Below are 17210 nucleotides of genomic sequence, written 5' to 3'. Positions count from 1 at the left end.
CTGTAGGCAGCCCTGTTGAAAAAATTGCTTCATGTTAAAGTATCAATACTTTTGAAACTTTGAAAAATTGTAAAAACATTAGTAGATGTAGATGAGCCTTTTGGGCCGCAGAAAAATTGGCCGTTCAGTGCGATGACATGTTGTTTCTGGAGGAGGAGTAGCAGGAGGAGGACTAATGTCAGAGACAGATTGACAAAGAGAAATGCCCCATTTTCCCGGTGATAGAGAGGAGTGCTTTTATCTGCGGTTGCAGTGAAAACAATCATTAGGTTCCGCTGCTCTCCGCCAGTGGAGAAGAGAAGTCTGGGGAAATTCAGGCTTTGTTCATCTTTATGAGTGTAAGCATGTCGGCACTGGCAGTTGACAGGCGGGTACGCTTGTCTGTGATGATTCTCCCAGCTGCACTAAACACCGTCTCTGACAAGACGCTAGTGGCAGGGCAAGCCAGCACCTCCAGGGCATACAGCGCAAGTTCGTGCCACGTGTCCAGCTTTGACACCCAATAGTTGTATGGAGCTGAGACATCACGGAGGACGGTGGTACGATCGGCTACGTACTCCCTCACCATCTTTTTACAGTGCTCCCTCCGACTCAGCCTTGACTGGGGAGTGGTGACGCAGTCTTGCTGGGGAGCCATAAAGCTGGCAAAGGCCTTGGAGAGTGCTCCCCTGCCTGCGCTGAACATGCTGCCTGATCTCCGCGCCTCCCCTGCTATTGGACCTCGGAACTGCGCCTTCTGCCGCTAGCGCTGTCAGATGGGAAGTTTACCATCAATTTGGCCACCAGGGCCCTGTGGTATTGCATCACTCTCGAACCCCTTTCCTCTTCGAGAATGAGAGTGGAAAGGTACTTCTTATACCGTGGGTCGAGAAGGGTGTACACCCAGTAATCCGTAGTGGCCAGAATGCGTCTAACGCAAGGGTCACGAGAAAGGCAGCCTAGCATGAAGTCAGCCATGTGTGCCAGGGTACCTGTACGCAACACATGGCTGTCCTCACTAGGAAGATCACTTTCAGGATCCTCCTCCTCCACAGGCCATACACGCTGAACAGATGACAGGCAAGCAGCATGGGTACCCTCTGCAGTGGGCCCAGCTGTCTCTTCCCCCTCCTCCTCCTGTTCCTACCCCTCTTCCTCCTCCTCCAAAACGCGCTGAGATATAGACATGAGGGTGCTCTGACTATCAAGTGACATACTCTCTTCCTCCGTCTCCTGTTCTGACCGCAAAGCGTCAGCCTTTATGCTTTGCAGCGAACTTTCCAGTTGGTATAGCAGAGGAATGGTGACGCTAATGATTGCAGCATCGTCGCTCACCATCTGGGTAGACTCCTCAAAGTTTCCGAGGACCTGGCAGATATCTGCCATCCAGGTCCACTCCTCGGTAAAGAATTGAGGAGGCTGACTCCCACTACACCGCCCATGTTGGAGTTGGTATTCCACTACTGCTCTACGCTGCTCATACAGCCTGGCCAACGTGTGAAGCGTAGAATTCCACCGTGTGGGCACGTCGCACAGCAGTCGGTGCTCTGGCACATTAAAGCGTCCGTGGTGGACTTGCGGAAATGTGCACAGACGTGGCACACCGCGCCGAGCAGGTCAGACAAGTGCGGGTAGTTTTTCAGAAACCGCTGAACCACCAAATTGAAGACGTGGGCGAGGCATGGCACGTGTGTGAGGCTGACGAGCTGCAGAGCCACCACCAGGTTATCGCCATTGTCACACACGACCATGCCCGGTTGGAGGCTCAGCGGCAAAAGCCAGAGGTCGGTCTGCTCTGTCAGACCCTGCAACAGTTCGGGGGCCGTGTGCCTCTTGTCACCTAGGCTGAGGAGTTTCAGCACGGCCTGCTGATGCTTGCCCACCGCTGTGCTGCTGCGCCGCGCGACACCGACTGCTGGCAACGTGCTGCTCACATGTCTTAATTGAGAGGTAGAGGTTGCGTAGGAGGAGGAGGAGGGGGAGGGTTTAGAGGAGGTGGCATAGACCGTCGCAGATACCCGAACTGAGGAAGGACCTGCTATTCTGGGTGTGGGTAGGACGTGTGCGGTCCCTGGCTCTGACTCGGTCCCAGCCTCCACCAAATTCACCCAATGTGCCGTCAGGGAGATATAGTGGCCCTGCCCGCCAATACTTGTCCACGTGTCCGTGGTTAAGTAGACCTTCTCAGTAACCGCGTTGGTGAGGGCACGATTGATGTTGCGGGAGACGTGCTGGTGTAGGGCTGGGACGGCACACCAGGAAAAATAGTGGCGACTCGGGACCGAGTAGCGTGGGACCGCCGCCATCATGCTTTTGAAAGCCTCCGTTTCCACAAGCCTGTACGGCAGCATCTCCAGGCTGATCAATTTGGCAATGTGCACGTTTAAAGCTTGAGCGTGCGGGTGCGTGGTAGCGTATTTGCGCTTTCGCTCCAACGCTTCTGCTAGCGACAGCTGGACGCTGCACTGAGAGACATTGCTGGATGGGGCCGAGGACAGCGGAGGTGAGGGTGTGGGTCCAGGCCGGGAGGCACTTGTGCCTGTGTCCTGAGAGGGGGGTTGGATCTGAGTGGCAGGTTGGGGCACAGGGGCAGAGGCAGTGGTGCAACCAGGAGGCGGTGAATGGCCTTCATCCCACCTGGTGGGGTGCTTGGCCATCATATGCTTGCGCATGCTGGTGGTGGTGAGGCTGGTACTGGTGGCTCCCCGGCTGATCTTGGTGCAACACAGGTTGCACACCACTGTTCGTCGGTCGTCCGCGCTCTCACTGAAAAACATCCACACCTTTGAAAACCTTGGCCTCTGCACTGTGGCTTGGCGCGAGGGGGTGCTTTGGGAAACAGTTGGGGGATTCTTCGCTCTGGCCCTGCCTCTACCCCTGGCCACCCCACTGCCTCTTCCAACCTGTCCTGCTGCTGCACTTTCCTCCCCCACTGAAGACCTGTCCTCAGTTGGCTTAGCAAACCAGGTGGGGTCAGTCACCTCATTGTCCTGCTGCTCTTCCTCCGAATCCTCTGTGCGCTCCTCCCTTGGACTTACTGCCCTTACTACTACCTCACTGATAGACAACTGTGTCTCATCATCATCGTCCTCCTCACCCACTGAAAGCTCTTGAGACAGTTGCCGGAAGTCCCGAACCTCATCACCCGGGTCCCGGGAACTTTCCAAAGGTTGGGCATCGGTCACGACAAACTCCTCAGGTGAGAGAGGAACCATTTTTTCCCAATCAAGGCAGGGGCCCGAGAACAGTTCCTGGGAGTCTGTCTCCTCATCAGAATGTGTCATTTTCATGGAGTGAGGAGGCTGGGAGGAAGGAGGAGCAGCAGCTAGAGGATTCAGAGTTGCAACAGTGGACGGCGTAGAAGACAGGGTGGTCGATACATTGCTGGATGCATTTTCTGCCATCCACGACAGGACCTGCTCACACTGCTCTGTTTGCAATAAAGGTCTACCACGTGGACCCAAAAATTGTGATATGAAGCTGGGGAGCCCAGAAACTTGCCTCTCTCCTAATCCCGCATCAACCGGCTGCGATTCACCTGGACCAAGAACTCGGCCTGTGCCCACACCCTCACTTGGACCTCCGCGTCCTCGCCCGCATCCACGTCAACGTCCTCTAACCCTACCCCTACCCCTCAGCATGGTGGATTACAAATAGAGAAGACACAGAGCGGTGTAAATAATTATGGAATTATTGGCGTACAGTTGGAGGCTGACAGCGGTATTGTAACGCTAACTCCAGGCACAAACAAAGAATACAGAAGGCTGCAAACAGGCCTAGCCGTGCAATACTGATGCACTACAACTCCCACCAGAAAACCTGCAAAATGCACACGGTCAGGGGCAGCCCAACGAAGGAGCTTTTCTTGTAATGTTTTGGAAAAAGAATACAGGCTATATAGCGTGTATATGACTTTCCCTCTATCAGTGGCTGTTGCCGTACGCTGTGCCTGAAGCTGACGGCAGGCACAGAGCGGTGTAAATAATTATGGAATTATTTGCGTACAGTTGGAGGCTGACAGCGGTATTGTAATGCTAACTCCAGGCAGAAACAAAGAATACAGAAGGCTGCAAACAGGCCTAGCCGTGCAATAGGGATTCACTACAACTGCCACCAGACACACAGTAAATTTCAAACGGTCAGAGGTAGCCCAACCAAGTAGCTTTTATTGTAATTTTTTGGAAAAAGAATACAGGCTATATAGCGTGTATCTGACTTTCCCTCTATCAGTGGCTGTCACTGTACACTGTGCCTGAAGCTGATGGCAGACACAGAGCGGTGTATAAAATTATGGAATTATTGGCGTACAGTTGGAGGCTGACAGTGGTATTGTAACGCTAACTCCAGGCAGAAACAAAGAATACAGAAGGCTGCAAACAGGCCTAACCATGCAATAGTGATTCACTACAACTCCCACCAGACACACAGTAAATTTCAAACGGTCAGGGGTAGCCCAACCAAGGAGCTTTTCTTGTAATTTTTTGGAAAAAGAATACAGGCTATATAGCATGTATTTCCCTCTATCAGGGGCTGTCGCCGTAGGCTGTACCTGAAGCTGACAGCAGACACAGAGCGGTGTATAAAATTAGGTAATTATTGGCGTACAGTTGGAGGCTGACAGTGGTTATGTAACGCAAACTGCAGCCAGAAAAAAATTATACGCAAGGCTGCAAAAAGGCCTAGCTGCAGAATAGTGAAGCACTACAACTCCCAGCAGCCACGCAGTAAAATGCAGATGGTCACAGGTAGCCCTAAGAAGGACCATTGGGGTTCTTGTAGACAGGATTCTACACTACCACTGTCCCTGCCTCACCAGTACTGCCCCTATACTCTGTATAATTGACTGCAGACTGAGATTGCTATAGCTGTAATAGCCTGCAGAGCCCGAGATGAAGAATAAGTTTTTGGTGCAAAACTGCTCCCAGCAGCCACAACAGTAATGCACACGGTCAGATGTGGCCCTAAGAAGGACCGTTGGGGTTCTTGTAGACAGGATTCTACACTACCACTGTCCCTGCCTCACCAGTACTGCCCCTATACTCTGTATAATTGACTGCAGACTGAGAATGCTATAGCTGTAATAGCCTGCAGAGCCCGAGATGAAAAAAAATATTTTGGTGCAAAACTGCTCCCAGCAGCCACAACAGTAATGCACAAGGTCAGATGTGGCCCTAAAAAGGACCGTTGGGGTTCTTGAAGACGCTAAAACTCTCCCTATAGCAGCAGCACCACTCTCCCTAATCTCTGCCAGCATGTGTCTGAGGCGAGCCGCGGGAGGGGCCGCTTTAAATACTCGGCGGTCACTTGATCTAACCAGCCACTAACTGCAGGGGGGTGGGATAGGGCTGGAACATCACAGGAGGAAGTTGTAATGCCTTCCCTGCATGTCTATTGGCCAGAAAATGGCACTAAACATGCAGGGAAGGAAATGGAATTGACTTGCATACCGCGTGGTGCTCGTCTCGAGTAAGGAGCATCTCGAGCACCCTAATACTCGAACGAGCATCAAGCTCGGATGATAATGCTCGCTCATCTCTAATCTCGGGGCTTGCGCCTATGCTCTTTTAATCTTTTTTTGAGTGACTGTGTAGGTGAGTTAGCAGGTAAATATTCATAACTGGAAGTCAGGGGCATCTTAGTACATAGTATGGGACACGTTTATTTAGGGGTCTCATTGTGGGACCTACTTTCAGGAACACAGGAAGGAGCAAGTTTGCTTATTCTGAAGAAAGAATCAGGCACATTTTATTGAGGGTCACAATGTGGGACATACTACTATTTCAGAGCACAGTTTTGCATCACTTGATATTCAGGGGCACAGCACAGAGCATACTTTAATGCATGGGGCACAATATATGGTACTGTTATTTTCAAGGCCACTTGTGCAGATGCGCTGCAAAATCAAGGAACAGAAGACATCTGTTTCTGGACGTAAAACTCTGCAGAGACGAATTGAGACTGTCAGAAGTTGTCATGGTTACTGGAAAAAGTAGGACGCCACCCAGAGAAGATGTCACCTGGGAGCTCCTTCAGCATAAATGTTTATTCTCCATCTGTGTCTGATCAGTACTGTCATTACCCATACGGCCTGTATACCCTTACCATTGTTAAGGTTAGACTGCGAGTTGTAGTTTCACATGTTACAAACTTATATGTCAAAAGTTAACCTGACTTTGCAACTGTTCTCTGTACTGAGGTTGGTTCTGGTGCTGTATGAATGTCATGAGCTTGGTTCTGGTACTGTATGAATGTTATGAACTTGGTTCTGTGGCTCTATTTGCTTACTGAGCTTATTTTTTCTGCTATACTTATGTTACAGAACACGGGGGTAAACAGATGGGCTGCTGTTCATGGGCCGGTGCTTGCCCCCAGGCTAAAATTTGCTAGCCAGCCCATTATCATCACTGCATTGTGCCTGAGGAAGAATCCTGTCCAGATTTGAAACAGGTTGCTTCCAGTACTTTCATAAAGATATTCTCATTGATTTTGTCCAGCTGATCCTATCAGGTCTTGTGCCACACTACACATTTGTATACACTATAAATATACCCAGTGAAGGGGGAGTCCAGAAGATGTGGGAAATATCAGCCTATCCTACTGATAACCCGGCACTGTGTGGCCTGCAGACACTTCCCCACCGGTCAGCAAGTTATTCCTTTTTAATACAACCTGCAATTGCTATGTTTGTGTGAAGTTACTGAAGCACCTAATAAAGTTATTTTCTTCATAGGCAGATGCACCCTCATTGGAGTATGAAACACTCACTGCAAAATTTCACTTTGTGGATCTGGCTGGCTCAGAGCGTTTAAAAAGAACTGGTGCGACTGGAGAGCGAGCCAGAGAAGGAATCTCTATCAATTGTGGATTGGTACGTTTGTGTACTGAGGGCTCAGTCAGATGGGCGTTTTCTGTTGCGCATGTTTTTTGTGTTTGTGATTCGCATCTATTAGAACCAATGCTTTTGAATGGCAGCGGTCACAAAAATTGTACCAGTAAAAAATAGGGCAACAAATTGCAAAACGCAACTAACAGTGGCATCAGGATTCTTTGGATTGAAACCCCTGGATGCTGTCACATCCAGTGGTTTCACCATGTGGTCAATGGGGCCAGCGGCTGCAGCGGCAGCCCCATTGAAAATATACAGTGAAGATTGTGATCCTCAGTCACAGCTATGACATCACTGCAGGGGTTGTCAGCAGCCCTTTGCTTTCAATTGGGCTGCAGAAGCGGCAGCCCATTGAAAGCAAAAGGAGAACATTACGCTCCTGTGCCACATCTGTGACAGCTATGACCGAGGATTTCTTCATCTCCGCAGGGAGTCCCCTCATCACTGAACACTGTGACAGCACTGTCACAGTGTTCAGTGACAAGGGAACTCCCTGCAGGCATGAAGAATTTCCCTGCCAAAGCGGTCACAGATGTGGCACAGGAGCGCAATGTTCTCCTATTGCTTTCAATGGGGCCGGCACTTCTGCATCCCAATTGAAAGCAAAGGGCTGCTGGCAACCCCTGCAGTGATTTCCGGGGAAGAGCTTTAAATATAAGCCCCTCCCTGAAAAATCATCCCTAGAATGTGTAAAAAAAATATTTACTCACCTCTCCGCTGCTGCTGGGGCTAAGGCGCGTCTAGCCGCTTGGTCTTCCTGAACTGCTCTGAAGTTCTTTCAGCAGGAGAGGATTTAAAATCCCCACCTGATGAAAGGGCTGTGTATGATTGGCTGAACACTGCCTGTGATTGGTCCCTGCGCTCAGCCAATCAGAGGCAGTGCTCAGCCATTAATTGAATTCAATGAAGGGCTGAATTCAATGAGAGGCTGAGCGCTGTCTCTGATTGGCTGAGAGCAGTGACTAATCAGAGGCAGCATTCAGCTGTCATTCAGCGGCTGTGCGCTGCCTCCGATTGTTCACAGTGCTCAGCCAATCAGAGGCAGCGCTGTCTGGAGGCAGGGATTTTAAATCCCCGGCCACCAGAAGAGAGAAGAACACTGCCGGAGCAAAGAGATGGTCAGGACTTTTAGGTGAGTTTCCTTTTTTTTTTCTTTTCTTTTTCTACAGTTAGGGATGATTTTCAGGGATGATTTCAGCAGGCGGGGATTTAAAATCACCACCTGATGAAAGAGCTATGTCTGATTGGCTGAGCACTCAACCAATCACAGGCAGCTCTCAGCCATGTGAAAATAACTGCAGCAATTGCCGTCATCCCATAGCTTTCAATGGGGCTGCAGAAGCGCTGTCCCCATTGAAAGCAATGAGAGCACATTGTGCTCCTGTGACAGCTGTGGTGGAGGAATTCTTCATCCCCGCGGAGAGTTCCCTTGTCACTAAACCCTGTGAAAGTGCTGTCACAGAGTTCAGTGAAGAGGGGACTCCCCGCAGGGATAGAGAATTCCCCCACCCCAGATGTCACACGAGTGCAATGTGTTCGCTCATTGACCACAAGGTGAAGCCCCAGGATGTGACAGCATCCAGGGGTTTCATATCCAAGGAATCCCCTGCTGCAGCTGTCACAGCTGCAGCAGGGGATAGAGATGGCACTGCACTTTATCTGCAAATTTTGAACGCAACCAAGTGCGATTTTTAAACTGTGTCGCCCGCTTCGGTCACGCATTTGTTGATGCATGTAGTTTGTGTTTATTTCACACAGCTGACTGCACAACAAAAAACGCCTGTCTGACTGAGCCCTTACTGTGAGACTAGTTTTGTCTAAAAAGCTTGCTACTTTATGTGTCTGTGGATGCTCCTGTTTGACAAACATTTAATTTTTTTTCTAGTTATTGCTTTCCACCGTCTTGTTTTGATTGTTTTGATTTTTCATTTTCATTTTTTATCCCCAACTTCAAAAAGTTATGGCTTTTTAAAAATTTTCCCCACTATATGCAAGCTTATTTCTTGCAGGACAAGTTGCAATTTTTAGTGTTACGATTAGAGATGAGCGAGCACCCAAATGCTCGGGTCCTTGTTATTCGAGTCGAGTCTCTCTCTATCTCTCTCTCTCTCTCTCCCTCTCTCTCTCCCAAAAAATTTGCCGTTGACACGCGCGCTGTGTCGCAGTGGGGCCAGAACAGGCGCGTCACAGCGGGGAGGAGCCAAAAACTGGTGCGGGGTTGAACATGGCATGATGCTCGTTCAAATAACGAGCACCATAGAGTATGCTAATACTCGAACGAGCATCAGGCTCGGCAGAGTACGTTCGCTCAACTCTAGTTAGGATATAACGTAGCATATAATTAGAGATGAGCGAACGTGCTCGGCCACGCCCCCTTTTTCGCCCGAATACCGCGATTTTCGAGTACTTCCGTACTCGGGCGAAAAAATTCAGGGGTCGCCGTGGAGGCGCGGGGGGTTGCAGCGGGGAGTGGGGGGGAGAGGGAGAGAGAGAGGGCTCCCCCCTGTTCCCCGCTGCTACCCCCCACGCCGCCACGCCTCTCCCCGCCCCCCGGCGCACCCGAGTACTTTTCACCCGAGTAGTGAAGTACTCGAAAATCGCGGTGCTCGATTGCGAAATCGCCCTTACCGAGTACGTTCGCTCATCTCTACATACAATGTATTGAAGAAATGCAATGTATAGGAGAAATTTTCAAATGTAGTGGAATGGGAGAAAAATCCTCTTAAAAAAAATAAACTGTTTTGTGTCACTAAGGCCCGTCTTTCACAGACGTTTTTTACAGCACTTATCGCAGCGTTTGAAATGTCTGCTAAATAATGTGGTAAAACACCTCCATTGATTTCAATGGGGCTTCTCAGACAAGCGTCTGCTCTATTTTAGTGCATTTCAGCATTTTAAATGCGCCACATCACCAATTACAACGATGGAGTGCGGTAAAAATGCTGTTGAATGGGTTTGAAAACCCTGTAAAACACCGTGTTTAAAAACACAGTATTTTTACTAAATCCTGTGTGAGAGTGGCCTAAAGGTGGTCTCACATCCCTATTCGGGTAGCAGGAAATGAGAATCCCTGTGGCCGAACGGTTCCATCTCTGGACAGTACTAAACAGCAAGATGGACCTCATTTTAAAAAAAAATTATATATATATAACTGACTGACTGATTCGCCACTAATTGTCCAACTGCCTGATTTCGTAGAAACATGAAATTTGGCAGGAGCATTGATTATGTCCAATATAGGAAAAGTAAAGGGGTCCCAACTCGATTATTCAATGCTAGCGCAAATGAATTAGCGTCCAAATTTTACGTACGTGATTTAATTCTCTCACTTCCCAATGTCGTAGAAACATGAAATTTGGCAGCAGCATTGATTATGTCATATATAGGAAAAGTAAAGAGGTCCCAACTTGAATATGCAATAATAGCGCAAAAGAATTAGCGTCCAAATTTTACATAGTAATCTAATTCTCTCACTTCCCGAGGTCATAACTTGAAATTTGGCACGAGCATTGATTATGTCATAAATAGGAAAAGCTAATGGGTCCCAACTCGATTATTCAATTCTAGCGCAAAAGAATTAGCGTCCAAATTTTATGTACGTAATCTAAGTCTCCCACTTCCCAATGTCATAGAAATGTGAACTTTGGCATGAGCATTGATTATGTCATAAATAGGAAAAGTTAATGGGTCCCAACTCAATTATTCAATTCTAGCGCAAGTGAATTAGGGTCCCAATTTTACGTACGTGATCTAATTCTCTCGCTTCCCAATGTCGTAGAAACATGAAATTTGGCAGGAGGATTGATTATGTCCAATATAGGAAAAGTTAATGGGTCCCCACTCGATTATTCAATTCTAGCGCAAAAGAATTAGCACCCAAATTTTACATACGGAATCTAATTCTCTCACTTCCCGATTTCATAAAAATTTAAAAATTTGGCACGGGCATTGATTGTCATAAGTAGGAAAAGTTAATGGGTCCCAACTCGATTATTTAATTATAAGTGCAAAAGAAGTAGCGTCCAAATTTTACGTGCAGAATCTAATTTTCTCACTTCCCGAAGTCATAGAAACATGAAATTTGGCACAAGCATTGATTACGTCATAAATAGGAAAAGCTAATGGGTCCCAACTCAATTATTCAATTCTAAGTGCAAAAGATTTAGCGTCCAAAATTTCTGTACGGAATCTAATTCTCTCACTTCCCGATTTCATAGAAATTTAAAAATTTGGCACGGGCATTGATTGTCATAAATAGGAATAGTTAATGGGTCCAAACTCGATTATTCGATTCTAAGCGCAAAAGAATTAGCATGCAAATTTTACATACGGAATCTAATTCTCTCACTTCCCAGTGTCACTAAAACTTGAAATTTGGCACGGGCATTGATTATGTCATAAATAGGAAAAGTAAAGGGGTCCCAACTCGATTATTAAATTCTAAGGGCAAAAGAATTAGCATCCAAATTTTATGTACATAATCTTACTCTCTCACTTCCTGATGTCATAGAAATGTGAAATTTGGCAGGAGCATTGATTATGTCATATATAGGAAAAGTTAATGGGTCCCCTCTCGATTATTCAATTCTAAGCGCAAGAGAATTAATGTCCAAATTTTACGTACGCAATGTAATTCTCTCACTTCCCGATGTCATAGAAATTTGAAATTTGGCACGGGCATTGATTATGTCATAAATAGGAAAAGTTAATGGGTTCCAACTTGATTATTTAATTCTAAGCGCAAAAGAATTAGCATCCAAATTTTACGTACGGAATCTAATTCTCTCACTTCCTGATGTTAGAGAAACATAAAATTTGGCACGAGCATTGATTATGTCATAAATCGGAAAAGCTACTGGGTCCCAACTCGATTATTCAATTCTAAGCGCTGAAGAATTAGTGTCCAAATTTTACGTACGGAATCTAATTCTCTCACTTCCCGATGTCATAGTAACGTGAAATTTGGCATGAGCATTGATTATGTCATAAATAGGAAACGCTAATGGGTCCCAACTCAATTAGTCAATTATAGCGCAAAAAAATTAACGTCCAAATTTTACGTACGTAATCTAATTCTCTCACTTGAAATTTGGCACGAGTATTGGTTATTATTAGAGATGAGCGAACATACTCAGTAAGGGCGATTTCGCAATCGAGCGCCGCGATTTTCGAGTACTTCACTACTCGGGTGAAAAGTACTCGGGTGCGCTGTGGGTGAGCGGGGGGTTGCAGCGGGGAGTGGGGGGGAGAGGGAGAGAGAGAGGGCTCCCCCCTGTTCCCCGTTGCTACCCCCCACGCCCCTCTGCAACCCCCCGCCCCGCAGCGCACCCGAGTACTTTTCACCCGAGTAGTGAAGTACTCAAAAATCGCGGTGCTCGATTGCGAAATCGCCCTTACTGAGTACGTTCGCTCATCTCTAGTTATTATGTCATAATTAGGAAAAGTTAATGGGTCCTAACTCGATTATTCAATTCTAAGCGCAAAAGAATTAGCGTCCAAATTTTATGTACGGAATCTAATTCTCTCACTTCCCGATTTCATAGAAATGTAAAAATTTGGCACTGGAATGATTATGTCATAAATAGAAAAAGTTAATGGGTCCCAACTTGATTATTAAATTCTAAGCGCAAAAAAATTAGCATCCCAATTTTATGTATGTAATCTAATTCTTTCACTTCCCGATGTCATAGAAACTTGAAATTTGGCACGAGCATTGATCTATATATAAAGACTAGAGATGAGCGAGCACCAAAATGCTCGGGTGCTCGTTACTCGAGTCGAACTTCCCGCGATGCTCGAGGGTTCATTTCGAGTAACGAACCCCATTGAAGTCAATGGGCGACTTGAGCATTTTTGTATATCGCCGATGCTCGCTAAGGTTTTCATTTGTGAAAATCTGTGAAATTCAAGAAAGTGATGCGAACGACACAGAAACGGATAGGGCAGGCGAGGGGCTACATGTTGGGCTGCATCTCAAGTTCCCAGGTCCCACTATTAAGCCACAATAGCGGCAAGAGTAGCCCCCCCTCAACAATTTTTACTTCTGAAAAACCCTCATTAGCAAGGCATACCTTAGTTAAGCACCACACTACCTCCAACAAAGCACAATCACTGCCTGCATGACACTCCGCTGCCACTTCTCCTGGGTAACATGCTGCCCAACCCCCCCGCCGCACGACCCAGTGTCCACAGCGCACACCAAAGTGTCCCTGCGCAGCCTTCAGCTGCCCTCATGCCACACGCTGGCCTCATAGCCACACCACCCTCATGTCTATTTATAAGTGCGTCTGCCATGAGAAGGAACTGGATGCACACACTGCAGAGGGTTGGCAGGGCCAGGCAGTGACCCTCTCTTTATAAGGGGCGGGGCGATAGCCCACAATGCTGTACAGAAGCAATGAGAACTCCAATCCTGTGCCACCTCCGTCAGTTGCTGCAAACGTGGGCATAGCAATGGAGAATCCATGTGCCACACAGTATTCATTCTGTCAAGGTGTCGCATAGCTCAATCCACACTGCAAGGGGAAAGCCGTCAGCGCTCTGCCCCCTACCCAAGTCAGTCAGTGCTTTTGTGCCAGACAGGTCAAACACCGCAATGGGAACTAAGTTTGCACCAACAGCATAGGTGGGTCCTAGGAAACCCAAGACATGAACAAAAAATTGATCTGAGCGGCCAAATATGGCAGACTTGCACCGCGCCCACGGCATAGGCCTCGGCCCACAGATTCAGCAATCCTAGGCTGGAAGCGGACTTTCACTGCACCCAGGACATAGGCCTCTGCACAAACCCTCAGCAATCACGTGCCTACAGCGGACTCCAATGCTAGCGTAGCTGTGTACGTCTCATCAGCGCTGTATTGATCCTGTAGTTTGTCCCAATGCAGTGCCCCGGATAGTAGAGCTAACGTCAGATTAAATACAGGTGGGCTTTGGCCCACACTGTATGCCCCGGTCAGACTGGGGTTCTTTATAAGTAGACACAGGCAGGTACAACTCCGTGTGGAACGACAGCATGGGTGGGTCCCAGGAAGCCACCGGCGTTGCATAAATAAATCCCATTGCATTGCCCAGCACAGCTGAGGTAACGTCAGATTAAACGCAGGTGGGCTTCGGCCCACACTGTATGCCCCAGTCAGACTGGGTTTTTTTTATAAGTAGACACAGGCAGGTACAACTCCCTAATGTGAAGTCCGTGTGGACCCAAAGCATGGGTGGCTCCCTGGAACCCACCGGCGGTACATAAACAAATCCCATTGCAGTGCCCAGCACAGCTGAGGTAACGTCAGATTAAATGCAGGTGGGCTTCGGCCCACACTGCATGCCCCAGTCTGACCGGAATTTTTAATACATAGACACTGGCAGGTACAAATCCGTAATGTGAAGTCCCTGTGGACCCACAGCATGGGTGGCTCCCTGGAACCCATCGGCGGTACATAATTGTATCCCATTGCAGTGCCCTGCTCAGCAGAGCTAACGTCAGATACAATACAGGTGGGCTTCGGCCCACAGTGCATGCCCCAGTCAGACTGGTAATATGTACCTTAACAGTAACCGCGTTGGTGGGAATGTGGTCGCGACTGCGGACCTAGTAGCGCGGTTTTATTTGGTTGGTTTTCGGAATGTGGCCAGGATTAAGTGGGCCATGGTGGGGGGGCTCTCTTGTTGTGTCGTTAAAGGTGAAATTCTTGGACTGCCACCAGACGGACCAATGCTAAGGTATTTGCCAAGAATGTTTTCATTGTTGGAGGAGGAGGGGGATGTTTTTGAGGCACTACGTGTCCACTCCACGTGTCCGTGGTTATATGCACCTTAACAGTAACCGCGTTGGTGGGAAATGGCCTCTCCGCCATCATGTCTTTGGGAAGCCTCCGTTTCTACACCCCAGTGACATAGCATTAGCAGTGGTATAGGCAGAGCCCAGAATTAGTAACATTTCAGCAGTAGCAGTAGGGACGAGCCCCAGTAACATATCACTAGCAGCAGTATAGGGGGAGCACAGTATTAGTTCCATTTCAGTAGTAGTAGCAGTCTGGACAGGCCCCAGTAACATATCACTAGCAGCAGTATAGGGGGAGCACAGTATTAGTTCCATTTCAGTAGTTGTAGCAGTCAAGACAGGCCCCAGTAACATATCACTAGCAGCAGTATAGGGGGAGCACAGTATTAGTTCCATTTCAGTAATAGTAGCAGTCAAGACAGGTCCCAGTAACATATCACTAGCAGCAGTATAGGGGGAGCACAGTCTTAGTTCCATTTCAGTAATAGTAACAGTCTGGACAGGCCCCAGTAACATATCACTAGCAGCAGTATAGGGGGAGCACAGTCTTAGTTCCATTTCAGTGGTAGTAGCAGTCTGGACAGGCCCCAGTAACATATCACTAGCAGCAGTATAGGGGGAGCACAGTATTAGTTCCATTTCAGTAGTAGTAGCAGTCAAGACAGGCCCCAGTAACATATCACTAGCAGCAGTATAGGGGGAGCACAGTCTTAGTTCCATTTCAGTAATAGTAGCAGTCTGGACAGACCCCAGTAACATATAACTAGCAGCAGTATAGGGGAAGCACAGTATTAGTTCAATTTTAGTAGTAGTAGCAGTCAAGACAGGCCCCAGTAACATATCACTAGCAGCAGTATAGGGGGAGCACAGTATTAGTTCCATTTCAGTAGTAGTAGCAGTCAAGACAGGCCCCAGTAACATATCACTAGCAGCAGTATAGGGGGAGCACAGTATTAGTTCCATTTCAGTACTAGTAGCAGTCAAGACAGGCCCCTGTAACAATTCCGAAGCAGCAGTATAGGGGGAGCACAGTCTTAGTTCCATTTCAGTAGTAGTAGCAGTCAAAACAGGCCCCAGTAACAATTCCGAAGCAGCAGTATAGGGGGAGCACAGTCTTAGTTCCATTTCAGTAGTAGTAGCAGCAGTCAAGACAGGCCACAGTAACATTCTCGTTGCAGCAGTTTAGGGAGATAACAGTCTCTTTCACATTTCAGTAGTTGCAGTATAGACAAGGCCCCAGTTACATTTATGTAGCAAAAGTGTAGGCCAACCCCACACACCTTGCTGTACCATGAGTGCAGGCAAAGCCCATAAAAATTACTAGGATTACACTGTAGGCGAAGGCCCAAAAAAATTGGTGTACCAACAGTACTAATGTACCTCAGAAAAATTGCCCATGCCCAACCAAGAGGGCAGGTGAAACCCATTAATCGATTTGGTTACTGTGGCTTCATTTGTAACTAGGCCTGGAGGCAGCCCAGTTAAAATAAAAATTGGTTCAGGTGCAAGTTTCAACGCTTTAATGAGAATTGAATCGTATAAACATTGTTTACAAAAGTAATATGACTGAGCCTTGTGGGCCTAAGAAAAATTGCCCGTTCGGCGTGATTACGTGAGGTTTCAGGAGGAGGAGCAAAAGGAGGAGGATGAATATAATACACAGATTGATGAAGCTAAAAAGGTCCCCGTTTTTTATGGTGATAGAGAACGATGCTTCCATCCGCTGGTGCAGCCTACATATTGTTTAGGTACCGCTGCTGTCCGCTGGTGGAGAAGAGAAGTCTGGGGAAATCCAGGCTTTGTTCATCTTTATGAGTGTAAGCCTGCCGGCACTGTCAGTTGACAGGCGGGTACGCTTATCCGTGATGATTCCCCCAGCCGCACTAAACACCCTCTCTGACAAGACGCTAGCCGCAGGGCAAGCAAGCACCTCCAGGGCATACAGCGCGAGTTCAGGCCACGTGTCCAGCTTCGACACCCAGTAGTTGTAGGGAGCAGAGGCGTCACAGAGGATGGTCGTGCGATCGGCTACGTACTCCCTCACCATCCTTTTACAGTGCTCCCGCCGACTCAGCCTTGACTGGGGAGCGGTGACACAGTCTTGCTGGGGAGCCATAAAGCTGGCAAAGGCCTTGGAGAGTGTTCCCCTGCCTGCCCTGTACATGCTGCCTGATCTCCGCGTCTCCCCTGCCACCTGGCCCTCGGAACTGCGCCTTCTGCCACTAGCGCTGTCGGATGGGAATTTTACCATCAGTTTGTCCACCAGGGTCCTGTGGTATAGCATCACTCCCGAACCCCTTTCCTCTTCGGGTATGAGAGTGGAAAGGTTCTCCTTATACCGTGGGTCGAGCAGTATGTACACCCAGTAATCCATAGTGGCCAGAATGCGTATAACGCGAGGGTCACGAGAAAGGCATCCTAACATGAAGTCCGCCATGTGTGCCAGGGTACCTGTACGCAACACATGGCTGTCCTCACTAGGAAGATCACTTTCAGGATCCTCCTCCTCCTCCTCTTCCTCCTCAGGCCATACACGCTGAAAGGATGACAGGCAAGCAGCATGGGTAC

At 48.1% G+C, this 17210-nt stretch overlaps 1 protein-coding gene across 1 annotated transcript in view; it reads left to right on the top strand.

The window, feature by feature from the left end:
* Positions 1 to 17210, top strand: part of LOC136626544 (kinesin-like protein KIF21B) — a 2048083-nt gene that overhangs the window by 372779 nt on the left and 1658094 nt on the right. Inside the window, 1 exon segment of the mRNA XM_066601598.1 lies at positions 6710 to 6847. Coding sequence (XP_066457695.1) covers positions 6710 to 6847 — 138 coding nt within the window.

This window comes from Eleutherodactylus coqui, chromosome 4 (genome assembly GCF_035609145.1).
Source record: "Eleutherodactylus coqui strain aEleCoq1 chromosome 4, aEleCoq1.hap1, whole genome shotgun sequence".
Taxonomy (NCBI): domain Eukaryota; kingdom Metazoa; phylum Chordata; class Amphibia; order Anura; family Eleutherodactylidae; genus Eleutherodactylus; species Eleutherodactylus coqui.
This window is presented reverse-complemented; position numbering and strand designations above follow the sequence as displayed.